Source organism: Uranotaenia lowii, chromosome 2 (assembly GCF_029784155.1).
Source record: "Uranotaenia lowii strain MFRU-FL chromosome 2, ASM2978415v1, whole genome shotgun sequence".
NCBI lineage: Eukaryota > Metazoa > Arthropoda > Insecta > Diptera > Culicidae > Uranotaenia > Uranotaenia lowii.
The window spans coordinates 137,356,172-137,377,628 of NC_073692.1; the positions used below are offsets into that span (position 1 = coordinate 137,356,172).

Consider the following 21,457-nt stretch of genomic DNA (forward strand, 5'->3'; position numbering starts at 1 on the left):
CGAACCCTTAGTTGGAGATTATGGATGACTCAGTTCATGGTGGTGGCATACACTCGTCCAACTTTGCCAGTAGAATCATTCAGCAAGGAAAGCGAGCTGGGGGCAAAATATTCCATTTTTAAAAGCTAATCCGTTGATTTTTTTGTCGGGAATAAAAAAATACACCGCTTCACTTTCATGACTGTGATATCTGTAAACCATACAATGTGTGTTGATTTATTGTATCTCTTGAATAGTAATGTCTGTTTATTGTTTGCATAACATGTAGAAACTTTTCAAAACTGTAAAATGTAATTGTGTCCATGTAGAATAAATCCATAAAATTGATTTAGAAAACCTGTCATTAAAAAGTAGTTTCATTTGTTTTCTGTTTGTTCGTATACATTTTTTTCTAAAAAAAACACTAAAATAAGGTAACTTTCACAGTAGGATTCTCAGCTAAAGTGCTTCTGATTGGTGTAAGTGTTTCAAACGTTTTAAAATTTCACGTGCACTGCAGCGTTTGTAGCACCGTTTCCGATCCGGGATGCTTCCGTTTCATGTGGTTCACGAGAAGCCTCCGGTGGTTGTAGTCTGCACCGCACTTTGTACAAACGAAGGGTCGTTCCTTGGTGTGTGTTCGGTGATGGATTTCCCGTACCGAATCCTTCAGGAAAGCCATCGGACAGTAGTGGCACTTAAATTTGCGTTCCTCCGAGTGCGTCTGCATGTGCCGATTGAGACCGTGGCTGTTGAAGAAAAACACTTTAATATGGCATCTTATCTTTGTCTTCGATAGTTTTAAAACCACTGTTATAATAGGCCTGAACGTCACGATTAATTTTCAGAAATTCTCAGCCACTTGTTTGATAACTCATAAAAACATGTTTGAGTAATGAAATGGTAAAAAATTTTCATCAAAGGAATCACTTCATTTACGTTAAGTTTACAATTGCTGGCATGTTACAGATTGCGTATTCACGTAAATTTTGCAATAAAAACTCTTTCCGAATTTTAATTTCTGCTAAAAACATGATGTAAGTATTATAAGATAGGCACCACATGCACAGATTAAGGTAGAATCACCATAGATATCACGATATTGCTTTTTGTCATCGCTGTGTTCGTGCAGATGGGCAGTTTTGGTCTTTTGCTATCATCATTATTGACACAAGTACATATTTTTGTGTATATTATAAAGCATTTGAGCATGTTTTTAAACAAAAACCGAACCAATTCGCGAGATCCCGTAGCTTATTTCATGGTCATCCACTTAAAGAGTGTATTCCGAAAAAATGCAACACTTTGTTTTGTGAATAACTTTTGAATGCACGGATGGAAATTGATGAAATCTTCAGTAAATCAACCTAACAATTGATTGTTTACATGTGCAAAATTTCGTAACGATCTGCCATGTGATTTGAAACAGCGTTTTATGAATAAGTTGATTGACCAAGCAGATCCCAAAACAGCTGAAAATCAACTTTTCGAACGAAATTTCATCTTATACATAAATCGTTCTAAGGTCAAGTCTCAAGGTATGAGCCGTTTCAAATAAAAAAGTTACAAATAAAATCATTCTTAGAGTTCAAACGGGGTGCTAAAATTTAAATGAAGGTGAGGATGATTGATTCCTTTAAAGTTAAGTAAGTGAAATGTTTTATTAAGTGCAATCCGAACATTTCGATTGTAGAAGTGGGGAAGGTAAGTAAGTTCTTTCATCTGGATCGTCCAACAAACTAAAAATATGCCACACTTCATGATGACAAGTTGAAAAAGTTTTCCATCGGTAAATCTTTACAAAATTAACTTTTCGATCAAATTCCGCTGCAAATCTACAAAAGCACGTTATGTGTTTTTAAAAGTTGAAATAAGGACTGTTCACGAAAAAAAGTGGACACTTGTTTTTTTATGTAAAAATTAAGCTTCGCATTTGCAATCGCATGAACAGTCGCCTGAATCGTCGGTTGGCGCTACTCTCCGTCTTATGAAATTACTGTGTTCTGAAGTTCTACCATCTTTAAACAGATGATGTTATGCTTTCTAACTCATAATGAAGCCAGGTCTTCCAATTCGTTGCCTTAGATTAAAGAATCTCTTAAATTGAAAAATTAGTCCCCATAGAAAGTTGAAGGTTTCCTGGCCGAACCCTGCGGACTGTGTGGGAAAGAGGGAAGAGTATATTAGTTTCTTAAAGTTACTCACGTTTACTCGACAGGTAGATGTAGAGATCTCTCCGATTCACCCTTAAACGTGGGGAGGTGTTATAGGGGTAAATTTGGGGAAGGTAAACCTTAGAAAATGCTAGGCCAGCATTACGGGCAATTACACAGTAAATTTTAGCCTCGATTTCCAGCAAAAAAATTGCTGGAAACCAGCAAACATTCTCCGCCTTGCTGGTTTTTTCAGCACTTGATCTTCATTGTTGAAAAACCAGAAATCGATCAGTCAAACTCGAATTTGTTTTTGTTTTTGCTCATTATTAAGTTATAGTTTTTTGCAAAGATAAAGTGTTTCTTTAAAGACACTAATAAATTTTATAACAGATGGAGCATATTGTCCAAAACTTGGCGAAAAGCCCACTGGCAGATATTACAATATATTTAATTTTGTTGTAAAAATTTAATTAAATGTAACTCAAGAAAAATGAACAAATTTCTTTTTCTGAATATGACTATCAAGGGGATTTAATATTCTAATTTCAATTTAAAATCTAATTAAGAATCCCAAAATTGTCGTTTTTTTTTTTAAAGAAAATACTGATTTTCAGCAATTGAGATAGCTGTTTTCCAGCAATTGAGTCTGCTGGATTTTCCAGCAATAAAGATGGTCTCCTGCTAAATAAAATGTACTGTGTGGATTGTCCTACACCTCCTGTATGGAAACCCCTAGCACTGATTAAGAGGTTTAAAAAAAGGAAGATATCTTAAAAATAGAAAAATAAAACACTACATGTCAAAAGGAATACAGTACCGTTCATAATTGTATAGAAATTGGAAGCAAGCGCACTGTCACTTCGACTTTGAACTTCCATAACTTTTTACTCTGATGATATTTTTTGATCAAATTTTTTGCGTTACACTATAACACTATAATATCACGAAATTGGAGCTTTCTGGAGTTTGTGTGGCCTGAGAAACAGTAATTCTACGAAAATCGGACTTTTTGGACTTTTTTCATTCAAACTGCAATATCTCTGAAACTACGCTACATTTTTTATTGAAATTTTTCACAGTAATTGTTGAAATACAAAGCTAGCATGTCTGAAGTTAAAGAAAAGTTCTATCGATGAGATCAAAAGTTACGCGAGGTGCAATATTTCAGGCATGGATCTAGAAATGCGATTTCTATAGAATTTTGGACGAATGTTTCCATAGGAAAATCATATTCTCAGTTTAACAACCAGTAAATCTATTTCAACCGAAAAATCACAACAATATAGCGATGATTTCAAAACACAAATGGATCATTTATTCCATTTTTTCTTTTCTGCATTGCTTTTGCCAGACATTTTTTGTCTGATTGGTGGAGGAAACGATATTGTTCTCATGAATCGTCCAAAATTCTATAGAAATCGCATTTCTAGGTTCATGCCTGAAATATTGCACCTCGCGTAACTTTTGATCTCATCGATAGAACTTTTCAAAAACTTCAGACATGCTAGCTTTATATTTCAACAATCACTAAAACAAATTTCAATAAAAAATGTAGCGTAGTTTCAGAGATATTGCAGTTTGAAGGAAAAAAGTCCAAAAAGTCCGATTTTCGTAGAATTTCTGTTTCTCAGGCCACACGAACTCCAGAAAGCTCCAATTTCGTGATATTATGGTGTGATAGTTAATCTAAATAACGCAAAAAGTTTGATCAAAAAATATCATCAGAGTAAAAAGTTATGGAAGTTCAAAGTCGAAGTGACAGTGCGCGTGCTTCCAATTTCTATACAATTATGAACGGTACTGTAGGTAATACAGTGAGCGAAATAAGAAAAGTACCACAATGTGTTTTGCCTGTTAAAATCTGAATGATTGAAAGTCACGAAAATTTTCTTCTACAACTTGTTTTGAATTGTTTAACGGATAAATCGAGCATAAGTTTACTTTTTTTTACGTTGCAATTGGCGTTGAGGACCAACAATATGGAAAAAAGGGTGCGAAATAAGAATAGTACCACGTGTGTTTTTCAACAAAAACTAGATTATTTCTAGAAATTTACTGTGTAAAAGTGAATAATTATGCATCTACGAATTATTCGAATAGATAACTGCATTTTAAGGAGTTTTCTAGAATTCCAAAGGTTTTCGTATAGGATCTCAATAAAACTTCAAAGACTAAACCAAACCGTACATCTTTCAAGGATATAATGGCTAGCATCAAACTAATGCTAACACCACCAGCCCACAGAAAAAGTACTATTATGTATGCTGTGACCGAGTCTCGATCTCATGACCTCTGGCTTAGTTGACTTAAACGCTATCCTCTAGATTACGGTCGGCGGGTTTGTAACACAAACTATTTCTACCTGTTTTTTGCTAGGTTTTTTCAAGTCTAGGACCAACTTCAAACAATTATCCAGAGTGAAAATGTTTTCACGTCCTGTCAAAACACAACTACGGAACGGTAAGAGTTGATGGTAAGAGTTGAGTTTATAAAGATGATTGGGAAGGCAGAGCTTTATCTTTGGAGCGTTCGAAAAAAAAATTTAAACATAGATTTTGGAAAATTTTGCACAAATTTAATTGTGACCTTAAGTGCCATTTTTGTCTAAATTTACTCGAGTTTTTCATGGCGTTGGCTTCTGTATGTTTCTCAAGGCGTATATCGATTAGAGGCCAGTGTGTCTTTCAATATGATGTTGCAGTTTTAAACATTTTGGGAAATTCCGGTATTTCTCGATAAATTTTGATTTTTCTTGGTATGAGTAGTAAAATGATTCGAGCACAAGTCCTGAGATTCCTCAGTTTACAAAAATGAGCCAGAAATGACAGTTTTTTTAATTTTCGGTAAAAGTTCCAACGTCCTCTAGAGGCCTCCAATTTTTTCAACATTTTTTTAGAAACGGCTTGTATAAAGATGGTGATCCTTTATGTTAAGTACTTTGTTTACAATATTTCTTTAAAGAGCATATACGTTTTTTCTATTATTCTAGCTCGATTTAGCATTTTTTTATTTTTATTTTTTTTGCTGTGTTGTGATGACTATGAGCATGAGAATCTTCATCAAAGGATACTTACGTGGTTCGAAATCGCTTATCACACTTGGAGCAAGCCTTGTTCCGCAGCTGGTGGGATGCAAACTTGTGATGGTACAGGGCCAGATTGGAGTTGAACACTTTTTCGCACTGATCACAGGGAAAATTGCCGTCCTTATGTTTGTATCCGATATGCCGCTTCAATTTATGTTTACAGTGAAACGTCGAATGACACCCCTCTCGTGGACAGGCGTAGGGTTTTACTCCTAAAGATTGTAAAAGGGTGATTATTTTTTTCCATTTTTACATAAGAACTCCTCACCATTGTGCATATTGATATGTCCAGGGAGCAACGTCTTGTGAACCAATTTTCCACAGATATCACACGTAATGAGCGCCGCGTTGTACTCCTCCTTGTAGCACCGTTTAGCCCTCTTTTTGTATTGACTATCGGAAGAACTCACTGAACTAGGTTCGAAAAAGTCAGTCAAATCACTATCCCGTCCACCGCTGTTCTCCAAGTCTCGCAACAGTTCCTCCGCGTTCAAATCACTAAACAGCAACGTCTCATCCAAATACTCTATATCCGAATAGTTAATATCCCCAACGAACAGATCCAGATCATCTAGGGCAGTTCGCTGCGATTGAATCTCATCATCCATTCGATCACATTCGAGCCGAGTTTGTTCGATTTCTTGACGTAGCATGTCCTGAATACTGTGGCAGTTTTCTTTGAATTCCGAAAAATCCTTGATTTTGTAGTAGCAGTCGTCGCAAATTTCCACCGGAAACAGATCGTTGGCAACATCGATCTGTTGGATACAAAAAAAAATCTAGTTTGAATAAAAGTTATAAAATAGGTATATTTCCCAACTTTACCTTTAATTGTATGCAGTACTCAATCATGGAACGAATTTTGTCGTCAGACATGGAATGATTCAAATTGCTGCTCTCCATACACAGCCGACAGATGGAATCCATCATGGTGGTAGGTGTTGCTAAATCTAAGGAAGAAAATAGTGTAAACGAATTTATTTTGATTTACTATCAGGTACGATCAAAATTGTAGTTCTGATCATTAGATCACATAACGTTCAACGATGTTTCCTAACTTATAATGGTCAATTATTTTCTTCAGTTTAAAAGTTAATTGCATTGGGTGCGTCCATGACAGAATCGTCTGGCTGGCACGTGCCTCATGTCTGTCGTGATTTGGCTAAATGATGATTAAGAAGGATTTAAGGTGGAATCACTTGCACTATTATTTTCTCCTAATGATTGAGCCATCAACGATCTAATTATCATTAACTTCTCTATTGGTGGGTTATGAAAAGATTTTAGATTCAAACGTTTATTGTACATCTCTGCAAAACCCTAAATCTTTCGAGATGATAAGTTTTAACCTTTAAGGTTGTTTAATGATGTTTAAAAACAACACCAAATAAAATCATTTTGTTACGGAACGTCGTGAATATTTTTGAGTTATTCATTCCGAATAGTTTTGCAATCAAAATTAATTGGATAGTCGTACTATTATTACTGATTTATTATACGTTAGTGAGAAATCTGACCATAGATGATTTCTTCAAACTTGTTGATTTATGTTTTTTCATTGAAATGAAATATTTTATTGCATCAGCAATCGCTATACTTCTCACAAAAAGTCATAACGTGAAAGAACTGGAAACTTTTTTCGTCGATTTTTACAATATTGATTTGATAATATTGAGCTTTCAGTTTCCATCAAAGAAACTTTATTCAAAGTTTACCCAATTGGAATTACCTTTTTTACTCGAAACGTTGGATTTTGAAAATTACTTACATTAATGGACATCAGTATTTGACATAAAATTTCATCACATCATCATTCTCATCACATTTATTCAAATTTACTTTTTTTTGGTAAAGTGAAATTTTTGTAGAATGTTCTCTATCTGAACATATTAGTTGTTTTATTTAAATGGTGTTTCTCCTCACGACATAACCTGATGAACAATATTCCGCCTATTCTCGGGCATCCCACATACGCTATTTAAACATATAAAATTTTCAATGTGCTTCACTGCTTTCATAATAAGAAGAGGAGAAGAAGACTACAGTTTACATTTTTTTACCCTAAATTATTCTTCACATTAAAGAAAAAGTCCTTTTCTTGATCTAAATAGATCTTAAAACACTGTCAATCAATGAAAATACGACATTCAATTCTTTTTTAAAATAGGTCGGGTTCCTCGTACATTTTTTTTTAAATATTAAATAAAAATTGTGAGTTGAAAAATATTTTAGTGATTTAGATTTCTTTAATCCCTTTAAGTTATTTAATCTTCCTTTACGGTTAAAAAAAAAGGAAAATTAGCCGTTTAGCGTCATATAGACCCGGATCGCAAATTTGACTGTATCTTCGAAGCTACTTCGATTTTTTTTTTATTATTTTAGTAGCGTCTAAAATTGAGCCAAATGGCCATTAAAAGATGGTGTTTTTGAACCAAGATCGTGTCCATCCTGGTTCGAATAATAAAATTTCACTGTGTCAGCTATATTTAAACTGATTGAGAGATTCATTTAAAGTAAGTTTTTGGTTTCCAATATCATGAAAATTTAAGAAAAAAATCAATGACTTTTTTTTTCTTGAAAACAATTGTTTTGTTCATTCAATAATCAGCTAATATTTATAAAACTGGGTTGATAAATGATTTATTTTGTAGAAACATCAAAATCAATAAAAAAATACTTTTTTTTGTGATTTTTCATATCATTTAGAATCGCAAAAACACAGAATGAGAGATTTGCGGAGTATGCCGTACCTTATTTTGAAATAACATGGACCAAATATGCAGATTAGACTGAGTCGATTTGGGGTCATTTTTGAATTTCAAAAACCCTGGGGTCTAAAAAGCATCGACTTGGTCCAAAATTCATCCATGATTTTTTGTAGAATTTTTAAGTAACGTTTACGGAGTAAATTTGAACTTTTAGGTTTAGGTTTGGGAAAATTGAATATTTTGTACTGAAAATCAACATCATTTTTGGTTCTTCTGTGGAACCGAGCCAGCTGATGGTTTTTGTTCCAATTTATAAATTCTCCCAAGGAAATTTTCCGCTGAACAACTTTGTCGAAGACCATAACTTCGTATCTTATTAAGAAAAAAAGTGTCTAACTGTTTAACAGGGGTATGTCTTTTCGCATTGATTAACAATAAATTCAATTGACATCACTGCTGGAGCCTCGCGAAGTATTGCATGAAAAGTAGTCAGGCAATATCTCACTAGGCACCCTGCAGTGATGTCAGATGAATTTATTGTTTATCAATGCGAAAAAACATACCCCTGTTAAACAGTTAAACACTTTTTTTTTCTTAATAAGATACGAAGTTATGGTCTCCGAGGAAGTTGTTCAGCGGAAAATTTCCTTGGGAAAATTTATAAATTGGAACAAAAACCATCAGCTGGCTCGGTTCCACAGAAGAACCAAAAATGATGTTGATTTTTCAGTACAAAATATTAAATTTTCCCATACAAACCTAAAAGTTCAAATTTACTTATGTAAACGTTATTTAAAAATTTTGCAAAAAATCATGGATGAGTTTTGGACTAAGCCGAAGCTTTCTAGACCCCAGGGTTTGAGAAATTCCAAAATGACCCAAAATCGACTCAGTCTACTGTGCCACTGCATTGCTGTTTTTCTAAATTCTTCAGATGCTTTTAAAAAAAAAATCCTGACTTCACTAGCAGTCGACCACTGAGCACATTTTTATATCGGAAAGTACGCTTGATAATCAATCGATAAATTTGATACTGCGTAAGCGCAAATCAGATAACACCGATAGCCATTTTTCTTTTCTTTTAAGCACAAATTTTTGAATCGCAATTAATAAATCCCGGAAAGCTGCTTTCCAAACTTCACCCACCGTTACACTTTATATCAACGTTATCCTTTCTAATCTTTATGCACAATTTTACGGTTTTTTGACTATTTACAGTATTATTTTGATAAATTTTTACGGAGCACGAACAAATTACGTCAGATGTCCAAAATTCATGGCCAACTTCCAGAAATCGCATATTTCACTTCAAACCTAAAATATTCAGGATTCGTGTAGCGTGTTTTTTTTTATTTTTTGGATCCAAAGACGATTTTTTCATAATTATGTTCATACAAATAGGCATCAAAAATTTATCTAGGCTTTAAATATGATTCGAACGTGTCTGATGTGCCTCCACGGAAAATTGAAATTTAAAGTGATTTACCTTCAACTTTCAAAAGATTTATTTTTTCGAATAATGCTAGGATTTTGAATAAATTTGTCCGGATAGTGCTTGGGTAATTTGAAATCAAATGCCCGATTTTGCCAGGTTATAGAACAATAAACAGTACACTGTTGTTAGTTGAAAAAAAACTCGAAAAGTTTTTGAATTGAAAAGTTGTAAATATTTGGTGTATTGCAGTCTCTGATCATTCATGTTTTAGTATATATTTCTGTTGTAAATAAAAAATCCTAAATAACCTGTTGTTTAGATATTGAGTTTAAAGATGATTCAAGAAAGTTAAAAAATAAAATGCACTATTTTCAGAAAATTAAAACTGATACATACAAATGTATGATATGATTTTAGTATTCGCATACTTGTACCTAAGTAGTATTTAAAGAATAAATGTTGATGTAATTAACTTTTTTTTTGTGCATGTCAGGTTTTTTTTTCTAATTTGTCAAGCTAAAATCTAGACTCTTGTGTATGGAGCACCACGTCTTTTTTAATGTTGTTTATCATGACAATTCACTCTAGCAAATATTGTACATAGATATATTTTAATATGTTTATTTAAAAAACGATAGAATGATCCTCGAACAAAATTCGTATTATTTGAAAATAAAACTGACACTAAGAATAAATATGTTTGTCATTATTTTTGCGAAGCGACCTTACAGGATACACAACACATTAATTTCGTAGTAAACGAAACGATAATAATTAACCATCATTGCCTGGAAAAAGTTTGTAGAGGATAATTTCCACCAGTTCTAAGACGCACAAAGCACTAATATTAATTAAACCTGTTTACAGATTCCTTGAAATGAATGCTTGAACCAAACAAAACATGACTCAAGCACATTGTCTAAACCATATCATTTAATCGATGCTAATTGGAATAATCAGTATTTCGTCAAAATCGCACATCCTGTTGTGAGTAAGTAACGTTTAGCACGAACGTTTTCCTATTTTTGAAGCCAAACTCACGTTTCATGACAGCGCTCAAGTAACGGCAGGTTCAAAATCGTTTCACTACAAAGTTTCAACTGGACCATCCGTTTTTAAAAGTTTCAACAGTTAGCATCTAGCACAGGCCCACGCGTTTTTTTATCGGCAAGATTTAACGGTAAACCAAACATTGTCTTTAATCGATTCTTCAAGGATAACGACGCACGACGATACTAGACAGCTAAGTCACAAATACCGTTAATCTCGCACTAGACACGCACGAGACACGCATAAGGATATTTATATCGACGCGCAACTACCAAACAGCTACCGTTCCTCCAGCAGCAACTCTAGGAGGTTCCGAATTTAACCATGCTTGGATCGAAACTGCATCAAGTGGAAAAATTCTAGCAAGTTCAAACCCCTCCAAATGCAACTGCATCAGTCAGAGATAGGCAGGTACCTCCTATTTCTCACCGTTCTAATCGAGCCACGTTCTAAGTCAGCCACCACTCGCGGAATCCAGCGCAGCTAGCCACTTGTTTTCCGATGCACCTCATAGTAAAGTAAGCGCGCGGCGCGTATCGGCGCCCGGGTCAGATGCCGTCGAAAGTGAATCAGATTGGACGCAACGGGGCGCAGCGGCTAAGTAACTATGACACGCCTGTCAGAGCCAAATCAAACCGCAGCCGAGTCCATTCGATACTTGGACGACGGCTTCTTCAAAGTTGGTTCCGCAATGGGTTAGAATTGTAAATTTTCCCTTAGAACTGTTAACATCAGGCTAGTGTAAACAAATGAGCCTATGATAGTGAAACTTATGAGCTGCAACACATGCGATAATTGTTATCGACAGCTACATCGATAAACACTCGTGAATTCTTTTGAGTGTTTTCGCTTAACTTATTTCTCGCTAAAAAGAACTTCCTGAATGTATGCTAGTCTGATTTATGCTGTTAACACAAATCAACTTTTTTGTACATAAAGCAGATATTGTGTCTTTAAGCCTTTTTTTTATTCATTACTAGCTGATTACTCTAGAGATGAGGAATTTGTGTTTGAATGGTAATTGGGTTTTTTTTTCACGAAAAAATTGCTTAAAATATTAAACTGTATTTATTAGCGACCTTTTGATTTGTCTATAAAACCAGGGTTGCTAGCGATTTTTCGTTTTAAAATTCCAAAGTTTTTCCCGGTTTTTCCCAGGTTTTTTCCCGGTTATAAATGATAACTTTTCCGATATTTATTATACTCGTTTTTTATTTCAAATCATGGCGAATAAAAAAATCAATAAAAAAGGCTTCAAATTTCTAATAATTGTATCCCAAAACTTGTTAACCGATTAGAAATCATGGCAAACATTCGGTGTTTTCTAACACATAGTCTTTTCGATTCAAATTCACAGGTTTTCATAATTTTTTTTAAACAAATCTAACGAACTGGGCATCTATTCGTTGTTTTGCTCCACAATTTCAACAATTTTGAAAAAAAAAAAGTCCGGTTAAATTTATCTTGAAACTATAATGTAGTACTTTTCAGCCAATATAAATTTTCTAGAATTTCTTTAGAGTTCTAGAAAAAAAAAGTATAATTTTTTTAGAAATATGTTAACAATACATCGAAACATACTATAAAATCAACTTGTAAGGGGATTTTTCTTACAAAACTTAAAATCATCAGATTGGAGGAAAATATTCAGTTTTTTTTAAATCCAGTTATATTTTTTTGTACAAATCCAAAGACATGTTTTTGAAAAAAATGTTTTTTAGCAAAACAATGAATAACTTATAGTAATAGTCATTTGAACTACAGATAAGTGAAAATATAGAAACCGTGTATAAAACAGGGCTGATGTTTAATTGTTTGAGTGTAAGATATTATTTTCTATCATGGTTAAGACCTTAGATTTCGGAAACTTTAAGAAACAGCTTAACGTAGAACGAATTAAAAACTTAACACTTGCGATGTAATGCTTCCTTCCTCAGGCCAATTCCAACGAAATACACAACAACAACATTGAAAAGTCATTTTTTTTTCTGATGCTTAAAAACGTCTCACGCTGCCAAATTATTTGCTTTTTGCATAAAATCTTTTTATGAAATATCCATATCGAACACTGAATAATTTTACGTCGAAACTGAAACTGGTCCTGACTAGACCAAGGAAATTGGAGAAAATAACACTTTAGTACCATATTGAAACTTATTCAGAAAACCTCGAACTGGTGTCAGGTGGATTTTTATCAAATACATATTGAAAAGTTCAATTTCTAGAGCACTTTAATTCATTTGTATGTTGCTGCCCCTCTTTAAAAGAGAACCTGGTTGAGTTAGAAACTTCTATTCTTTAAGCGAGAAAAAAGTACAGTTTTGTGTTTAGTTTTGTCGATAATAGTTTCATTATTAAATAAATATCATTTGAGTTATGCTTGTAAGTGTAGCATACTTGCGGAGAGCGAAAAAATGAGATAACTCATATTTCTCCGCAATTAGTTAAAAAAGTGATAACATAAACGCTTATTTTACTAATGAACGAAAATGAGAGTTTATGAAATGAAACTATATCGAGGCTATCAAAAATATTCTTAAATTTTGAAATAATTCTAAAATTATTATTGAAACTTATTGAAAAAAATTTAAAAATGTCAATTTTCCCGGTGAGGTGCCGAGATTCCCGGTTTTTTCCCGGTTTCCCGGTGACGTGATGAAATTCCAAAGTTTTTCCCGGTTTTCCCGGTTCGCTAGCAACCCTGTAAAACTGAAATTAAAATAGGAAATGGGTGGGATTGAGAATGACCGAAAATTGCGTTACGTAATATTTGAACGGCCCCTTATCATCTTTACAGAAATATTTTTAAAAAACCAGCTAGGTTCTCAAGTGACGAAAATATTATAATTTTTGAGCACCACGAAATAAACTTTTATGACATTTAAATTATCTTGATCTATAATGTACGCACTGCAACATTATGTAGGGGAGAGTGGGGTATCGTGGGCCATGGGGAAACGTGGGGCACTTTCAATATCTCAGATGTGTGTTGAGATAAAAATCTCGAACCAACTGTCATCGTCGACGCTTTGCGTGAGCATATATTTCTATATGTTGTTGACTTAAATACGCATCATATGCTTCTTTTATTTATCAAGCTAAAAAAAAGTTAGAAAAAATTACTTTCATAATTAAAAAAACACCCGTTTATTGCATCGATGGAGAACCTTAAGTTCATATAAAAAATATACGTTTTCCCTATCTGTAAAGTTTTCTTATGTCAAATGAAGAGTTATGAAAAATATTTTGTCCATCTTATATAAGGAATTTTGCCAAAACGTTCGCGAGCCAGGTTTTGGAATCTATTCGATCATACACAGCTCTCTTTTTATTTCATCATCTGAAATTGCTTTGACATAACGAAATGAATTATGAAATCACAGTTTTTGGTCAACTCATAAACTTTACATGTTATTTGATCAATTTGGATTTAGTGGCGCACGATTCCCCACCATTTTTTCCAAATCCAAAAAATATTGCTTTTTTTAAACAGTCTGAACTTGGGGAAAATAACTTTTTTTAAATTAAAAAAAACCTTATAATTCCTGGAAAATGTAGAAAACCATACCAATTTTTATTTTCATTATATGTTTTATTATAAAGAAGTTATGGAACAACGAAAAAAAGTGGCCCATGATTCCCCACTCTCCCATACACATTGTTTCTCAATTTTCACCATTATTAAATTTTTGATTTTTCACTTTAATCAATTTTGAAATGCGTTTTTACTTAAATTTGTTAGCTCGGGACGAACAGAGCACTATCAATCAGGGCACGATGAGCGTTTTCTGTCGTATAGGGAAAAAGCGGTCTATATGAGCCTGATAAGCAGAATACTGATTTAATCAAATATTACATCGAATATGTGTACAAAAACTATATACACATGAACCGACATCTGTATAGAAACTATACATTGGAGTAATTTTTATGTTGAAAAATCCTTCAGTTTTTGAGAAATCGATTTTATTATTACTGCCGATTTTCGATTTTATTTTATTAAAATTGCGATTTTATTTTAATAAAATTGCCGAACCTCAAACCGTGTGGGTTAAATGTACCTGTTTATGTTTTGGGCGAAATTTATGTTATTTTGGAAATATTTCATTGCAAATGCTAGAAACTAGAGATGTACCGAATATTCGGCGCCGAATACCGCCAAAAAACCGTTAAGCCGAATATTCGGCTCACCGAATAGTTGAGCTAAGTATTCGGCCGAATAGGCCGAATATCTACTACAGACTTGTAAAATTTTTCAAATGACTTTGGATTATTCATATAATATTGAAAAATAATGTTGTAAAAGCAACACAATCATTAAAAACTTATGGTTTCAGCCAAACATCTAAGGTGTTTCCGCGTACTTTTCACTGTAGATCGTACAGGAGAATGCTGACAAGTATCCCTTTATTCTTTGATTTTAGTTCATTCCACATTTTCTGGATATATTCAGGCTGGCCCATAAATCCAGTGAAGATTCCAGATAAGTCAAATCTGTCCGGGATGTGCAGATGTTGTTTAAAACGTCCCGAATTTTGTTAGATTATTTGCTAAATTTTTTTTTCAAAAATCGTCTTCAAATTCCTGACTATGTGGATACGTGTTATTGAAATTATAATAAGCTTAAGGTTAAAGATCATCTATCTTTTCAACAACTATTATAAAGATATCTTCATCTAATTCAATGTCAAAGAAGCAAATTCAAATAGCTTGGCACCTGTTTCGACATTTTTATGACAGATTTTACAGGAACGCAATCGCTTTGGGGATAAACGCTCTAGAAGCGACTAGTTATCTGATGTCTTTTCAGTTATTGGTGACATTTTTAAAATCAGAAAGACCCCTACTAAAAAATATCTTATAATTCATCATCCGATATTATCACCCGTTGAAAATAATCGACTAAAAACATGAGGGACCTCCATATGGAAGAAATTTAAAGCATTGAAATAATCGCGTAAGTTTTTTTGTCATTGAAAACTCATAGAATATTCGACCGAATATTCGGCCGAATATTCGTTTGGCCGAATAGTTGAAAAGGGCAATATTCGGTATTCGGCCGTTCGCCGAATACCACTATTCGGTACATCTCTACTAGAAACTGATAACTTTTATATGACAAAGCTGAAGTTTAATGAAAATCTATTTCTTTTATTATTTTATTGAATAAAACAAAAGTTTGGTTTGCCATATTATGGAGGCAGATTACCCATAAGAAAAACTTTTTCAATTCTGTGTGGCAGCGGCATAAAGAATACCACCACGGGGATACTGGTCCATGTCGTACGAGGCGACTTATTCAATACTTCCATTTTATAATTGCTTCATGATTATTCAACCATTCAAGCCTTAAAAATATCGTTTCCATGGAAAAAATGTTCAAAAAAAAATTTTTTTTTTGTTTAGGTGGCCAAAAGGCTTAAAAATACCCTATTGAATCAAGTTTTTTTTATCAAAACTTGTATCGCATGTCGTCAGTCATATCTGTTTCACCTAATATATGTAACGTCTCTTATATTGACACATGTTACCTTAGCTTTAGAATGGTTATAGGGTTAAGAAGAGGCAAAGCACCTCTAATATCGTACTCTTATATTTCGTTATCATACGCCCATCCTGGTTCTGCAATCCACTGCTACAGCTTAAGATTATACTTTGATTTATTTCATGTAGTTGACCATTAGATTTCGTGACGTCCCAACGCTTTGCAAAACCCTGCTTAAAAAATGGCGCGTTGTGACGTCATGAAATTGGATCACTCTAAAATAAATTTAAATCAAAATTCGATAAAATCAAAAACAGCGATTTTTCGGTTGTAATGAATCGATACTTTCCTGAAATTTTCATAAAATTTGATCGAATAGAAGAGCAGATAAAATGCGGTGTTGTAAAAAAACTGAAAAATGGAAAAAGTGGCGCGTTGTGACGTCACGATTCCTTTTGCTTATATTTTGTTAACTATTTTTTCTATACCAAAAAAATAGTTTTGCAAACGTTGTGACGTCACGCTGGAATGGATCATTATATTCTGAATTTTTTTAAGATCATAACCACGAAAAATGTAAAAAAGTGGTCTTCACGACCGTACTTCAATCAATGAACTGCTAAAATTGTTTAAGAAGTTGACGTAGTTTGGAAAGTTGACGTAATTTGGCACTCAACTCCAGGGACGATCGAATATTTTTGGGACGGTTGAGGGTTAAGAAGAAAAAGAAAACGAAAATAATGTTTTCTAGATTTAGACAGATTATAAACGTAGATAAAACATAAAGTGAACGTATTTTTAATGTACGGATAATACTGTCTAGAAACGAGGAAAATCGGATCACGAATAATCAAGTCAATATTGTAGATTAGGTTTAGAAGAATTTTTCCAAAATTTTTATACAATAAGCAATATTTATTTCGTAGATAACAAATATGTTGAACATGAAATCATGACATTGGCACATGATAGAAGTTATTTAGAGAAATGTTTTATAAAACTATATCATTACAAATCACTGTCATCTTACAAAAAGAATTGCAGATCTGCTGAGCTTTTATAAAAGATTATTATTTATTCTCACTTGGTAAATGTTACTGATCATTTTTATTTCTGTAATTATAATTTCACTTTCATTTAAAAAGAAATCTTACGTTAGATGAAGTTGTGTGAAATGTGAATGATCGTCATTTAAATGTATCTTTGAGTTTGCATATACAAAGCAATAATTTTGAATTTGCCGTTAGACGCAAAGATCTGAAATTATAATAACTTAATTAACTCCAGTTTTTCGTTTGGTTTTGAGAAGAATGGGAATAAATCTGGCAAAAACTAGGCTTTTCTAAAATGTTTGGCTAACCGTGCCGGATCGCACCTTTCCTAAATTTTTACATCGAATGTTCGAACATGTCCGGATAAAACCGAGCAATCTGCCAAGCTTAGTTCATGGGTGGCCAAGATTTTCACCAAAAATTCCTTGTTTTGAACGAGCAGCAGAAACTGAATTTCTCAATGAACATTTCGCATCATGAATCCGCCTGTGGGTTCTTTATGTACATTGAAAAAAAAAAAGGTTAGCTTAAATTCAGGGGTCTTTGATAGCCAAAATTAATTTGGCCCGCGGGACATAAACGCTAAAAACCCCTGAAAATATACAACTTTTGGCAACTCGCATTCTATGCAAATGGTCGTAAAATTGAAACTGAAGTGGCATTATTTTTGTGCATTTTCTCAATTAACTCTAAAAGCTTACATTTTACATGATTAAAGTGTTCAATAAAAATATGTATTTTGTTCATTTAAACAACTTTGTAGAACATATGGAAAATTTATAAATTACAAGCAAAAAGTTATGATAAAAAAAACTCTTAATCTGGAATATAACCCCAAAAGAGTTAAATACCGGGACTCTACATTGGCGATCCATGCCAGTATTTTTGGCATTCCCTCTCAGGGAGGAAAAAAAGAAAAGTATGAGCCGTTTCAAATAAAGAATTACGATAAAAAACTCATTTTCAAAGGTTATTTTCGTTTTTTTACATTCTAACTCGGAAAATGAATATTTTAAAAACTCGACATTCAAGGCATAATTTCATTGTTTTAGTATTTTGCCCAAGAATGCAAAGAGACTGGACCAACGGTTTAGAGGTTAGTTAATGTAAAACACTTATAGAGGGATTAATGAAAAAAATTACATGCATTCAGTGTTCCGAAAATCACTCATTTTCAATAAATGTTTCTGATTGCTCTTCGCAGCTGAACGTACAGCAGTCGGGTTTCGTTATTGATTGCTACTGGACCTACCCGATCATCGATCGTTCAATTCATCGCTAAAATACAGATCACCTCGCACGATGCTTGCTGTCAAAACAGTGCAGCACCATCATCAAATTGGAATCTCGCCAATGCGCAATGCACATGGCGAATCATGTTGGTTTTCGATCAGGAGTGAATGGATCAGGCAGTGAGTGAGTGATACATGAAACCGATCATTAGCGTATTTTGATTGATTTGATATATAGCAAATTAATAAATTTATTTGTTGTTATAACGTTTTTTAACATCAATATGATCAGAATCAAATTGTAGTTGTGTTTGTGAGGGGAAGATGTTCACTTTCGCCGTGTTTTTCAATTTTTACAAGTTCTCTTATTAAACTGTCGTCCGTCACGTTAAAACTACTGAGAATTTATGGTGTCCCGCACAACTGTTTGATTTTTCTCGTCCTGCAAAAAATAATTTTGAATTTCATATAATTCAGGCAGATACTGAGTGAGCTACATTCAGAATGGATCAGTTTGTATCTCACTCAACTCCGATATGCGATGTTTGCTAAACCGATGATTCTGAATGATGCGACTCGGTTTGCATAGCTGATAGGGGCGCTGATCGAGATTGCATACTAGCCAGGCGAAGCAGTTGCGAGAGGCGCTATCCCAATATACAATCAGAATGTTTCTAACAGGAAACGCATCCTGAGTGTTTGTTTTAATTGATTTTCGGAAAACTGATTTCAACCTATATGAAATGCCGTAGGAAGAACCGCCTCATGGGGGGGGGGGGTGTCGTGACTGATCGTCGCCTCATTCGGATACGTTTGCTTTTAATTTAATGTTCTTCCTTTTTATTCCAATTTCACTTCCTAAAATACACGTTTTTCAACACAAACAATTCGAATCATCCGTATCTTTAAAGCTCGCTCTATTAACTGACTCATCGTTCCTCATAAACACGACACCTATTCTGTTCGAACTTCTCGCTTTCTCTCATTCTCTCATACATGTATTATACTCTGAGTATTTTTAAATCGATATTCTCTCGTCTATTCTAGCCGTCATTCTTGACAACAGTATCGATGTTCACAAAATCGATCAAACAAACTTACAGGGTCGTTCATACGACTTTTGAATACTGCTAACTTATAAGCCTAACTAAAATGATTTCAATAAAACTAATATTTACCTATCTATTTATAATATTCTCTACATTCGCCTCCACCTGTACTCTTACTTGTCAATTTCGCCAATTATACTATACGTTGTTGTTTATGTACTTGTTTAAAAAGTAAAATTTAAAATTCGTTAATTTATTTTTTTTATACATATCAACGATACATTATTTACTATATCATTTTAAAACTTATTTTTGCCTAAAAACTTTGAAGAGATCGTCATGTTGCTAATGGAATCATACTGAAACTTATGATTTTATTCATTTCGCTTTTTTATATCTTACAAATATACGTCAAAAGCTTTGCACAAAACAAAATCTTACATATGTTGTTTCAGTTGCTCATTTACATATATTTTTACAACAAAGATTAGTTTTGAGCTCGTTCGAAAAATATTTAACCAACAGTTTGTACCTTATTTCCGATTTTTTTTCTCTAATGATTACTGTTTTTAAAAGTGTACCGAATACATGTTTCTTTACTCTTGACTCCTTTTAAATTACAATTTACTCTCAACTTTTCAATCTCTAGTCACAACTTCACTTATTTCTTATTTTACCTATTTTTGGCACTATTCTTATTACTTTCAACATATTACTCTTAATTCGTTGTTTTTCAATCATTACTCTTAAATTTTGCGCTTCAATCTTTTTTATCTTTACGCTTCCATATTTACTTTTTATTTTCTACTTTTGTCTCTTTGCTATTTTTCTCTCTACTTTTTACCTTTGACTCTTTGTTCTCTACTTCCATTTTATTGAATATTTCAGTTTTATGTTTTAATTTACTTTGAACTCTTTATTCTTTATTCATGCTCTTTACTTATTAATTTTTACTCTTTTCCATTTCTTCAAATTAATTGCTTTTTACTCTTTATTGTTGACACTTTACTTTTAACTTCTTACTCTATACTTTTTGCTCTTCAATACTTATTAATAACATTTCACTTTTTAATCTCCATTGATAAATAACTTTTCACTCCTTACTCTTTACTCGTTACTGTTTAAGTTATTATTCAAAACTCTTATTCATATACTTTTTTACTCTTCATACTTAACTCTTCCTCTTCATACTTTACTCTTCATTCATAACTCATTACTTCTTATTCTTTAACATTTTGAAATTTGCTCATGTATGTATGTATGTATTGAATCCACCTTGGGTTTACGGCAGCGCCGCGGTTGTGGCAAAAAAAATAACCCACACGTCCATCTTGGCTACCACGCAATAAAATCATACCCACTCAATGAGACTTCTAAGGGAATGGAATCTCTCGAGAAGCTATAACCATATTGTTGACTAACCACGATAGCATGCAAATTATAATCCCGCCGCCAAGGCTTCCGAAAAAAGAGTGCGTCCTTATTTTACAAAAAGTAATCAAATACTTTATTTTTCTCAACCATGCCAAATTCCCTTGACATAAATTGAGGAACGTCTAGTATTCAATGCGGTACTAGCATACACGGTAACCCGCTCTTTTTGTAAAACGAGGATACCCAGATGCCCCTACCCTAGATATTAATAAAATACAATAGATTTATAAAAAAATATAATATAATATGAATATAATGTTATAGCATATGCAAATTGTATATATGTTGTATTAAAATAATATAATTTAGTACAATATCAAAAAGTCAAATAATATAAACGGCCGGGTTTCGACCAGACCGAACTGAGCGCCATGAGAAAATTCAGAAACAACAGAAATTAAATCTCTTGAAATTCATTAAGGCGAAAACTATTGATAACTAAGAATTTCTTGGACTTTAAACTATCCCCTCTGATTGATAAACATCAAAGATTTTGTCTCTAGTTTAAAATATTTGTACAAAATGTTCAAGTATCTTGCAAAAAAAAAAGCTGATGGCGTTCAATTCTGTCTGTCCCGACCAAATATATGTTGATATAAGAAATACATCTGAAAAAAAAAAATTATATAATATGTCATTTTAAATAAAGATATAAAATTCCATAACTATATCTACTTATTGTGAAGATTATTACATTATAATACATAGATGTTTCAAAAAGATTAACATTGTCGTTGAGTTATCCGTACTATCACAATGTGTTACAAAATAGTTAATCTAAAAAAAAATCTA

The 21,457-nt window shown here is 33.2% G+C and overlaps 2 protein-coding genes across 8 annotated transcripts in view; one reads left to right on the forward strand and one right to left on the reverse strand.

Annotated features, from left to right (window-relative positions):
* LOC129742161 (sodium/hydrogen exchanger 7) overlaps positions 1-320 on the forward strand; it is a 301,385-nt gene extending 301,065 nt beyond the window's left edge. For 2 of the 4 annotated variants that reach the window (XM_055734003.1, XM_055734009.1), the window contains one exon: positions 12-320. In XM_055734003.1, the coding sequence (XP_055589978.1) occupies positions 12-122 (111 nt within the window). In that variant the 3' untranslated portion in view covers positions 123-320. The remainder of the gene's footprint in view (positions 1-11) is intronic. The other 2 variants (XR_008736517.1, XM_055734014.1) reach the window with 2 other exon arrangements.
* LOC129742166 (zinc finger protein 8-like) overlaps positions 216-21,457 on the reverse strand; it is a 35,337-nt gene continuing 14,095 nt past the window's right edge. For 2 of the 4 annotated variants that reach the window (XM_055734023.1, XM_055734022.1), the window contains exons 2-5: positions 6,046-6,170; positions 5,489-5,978; positions 5,210-5,432; positions 216-728 (exon numbers count right to left, since the gene is read on the reverse strand). In XM_055734023.1, coding sequence (XP_055589998.1) covers positions 485-728; positions 5,210-5,432; positions 5,489-5,978; positions 6,046-6,150 — 1,062 coding nt within the window. In that variant the 5' untranslated portion in view covers positions 6,151-6,170 and the 3' untranslated portion in view covers positions 216-484. Of the gene's footprint in view, positions 729-5,209; positions 5,433-5,488; positions 5,979-6,045; positions 6,171-10,404; positions 10,804-10,842; positions 11,063-21,457 lie in introns of those variants that run through there. The other 2 variants (XM_055734025.1, XM_055734021.1) reach the window with 2 other exon arrangements.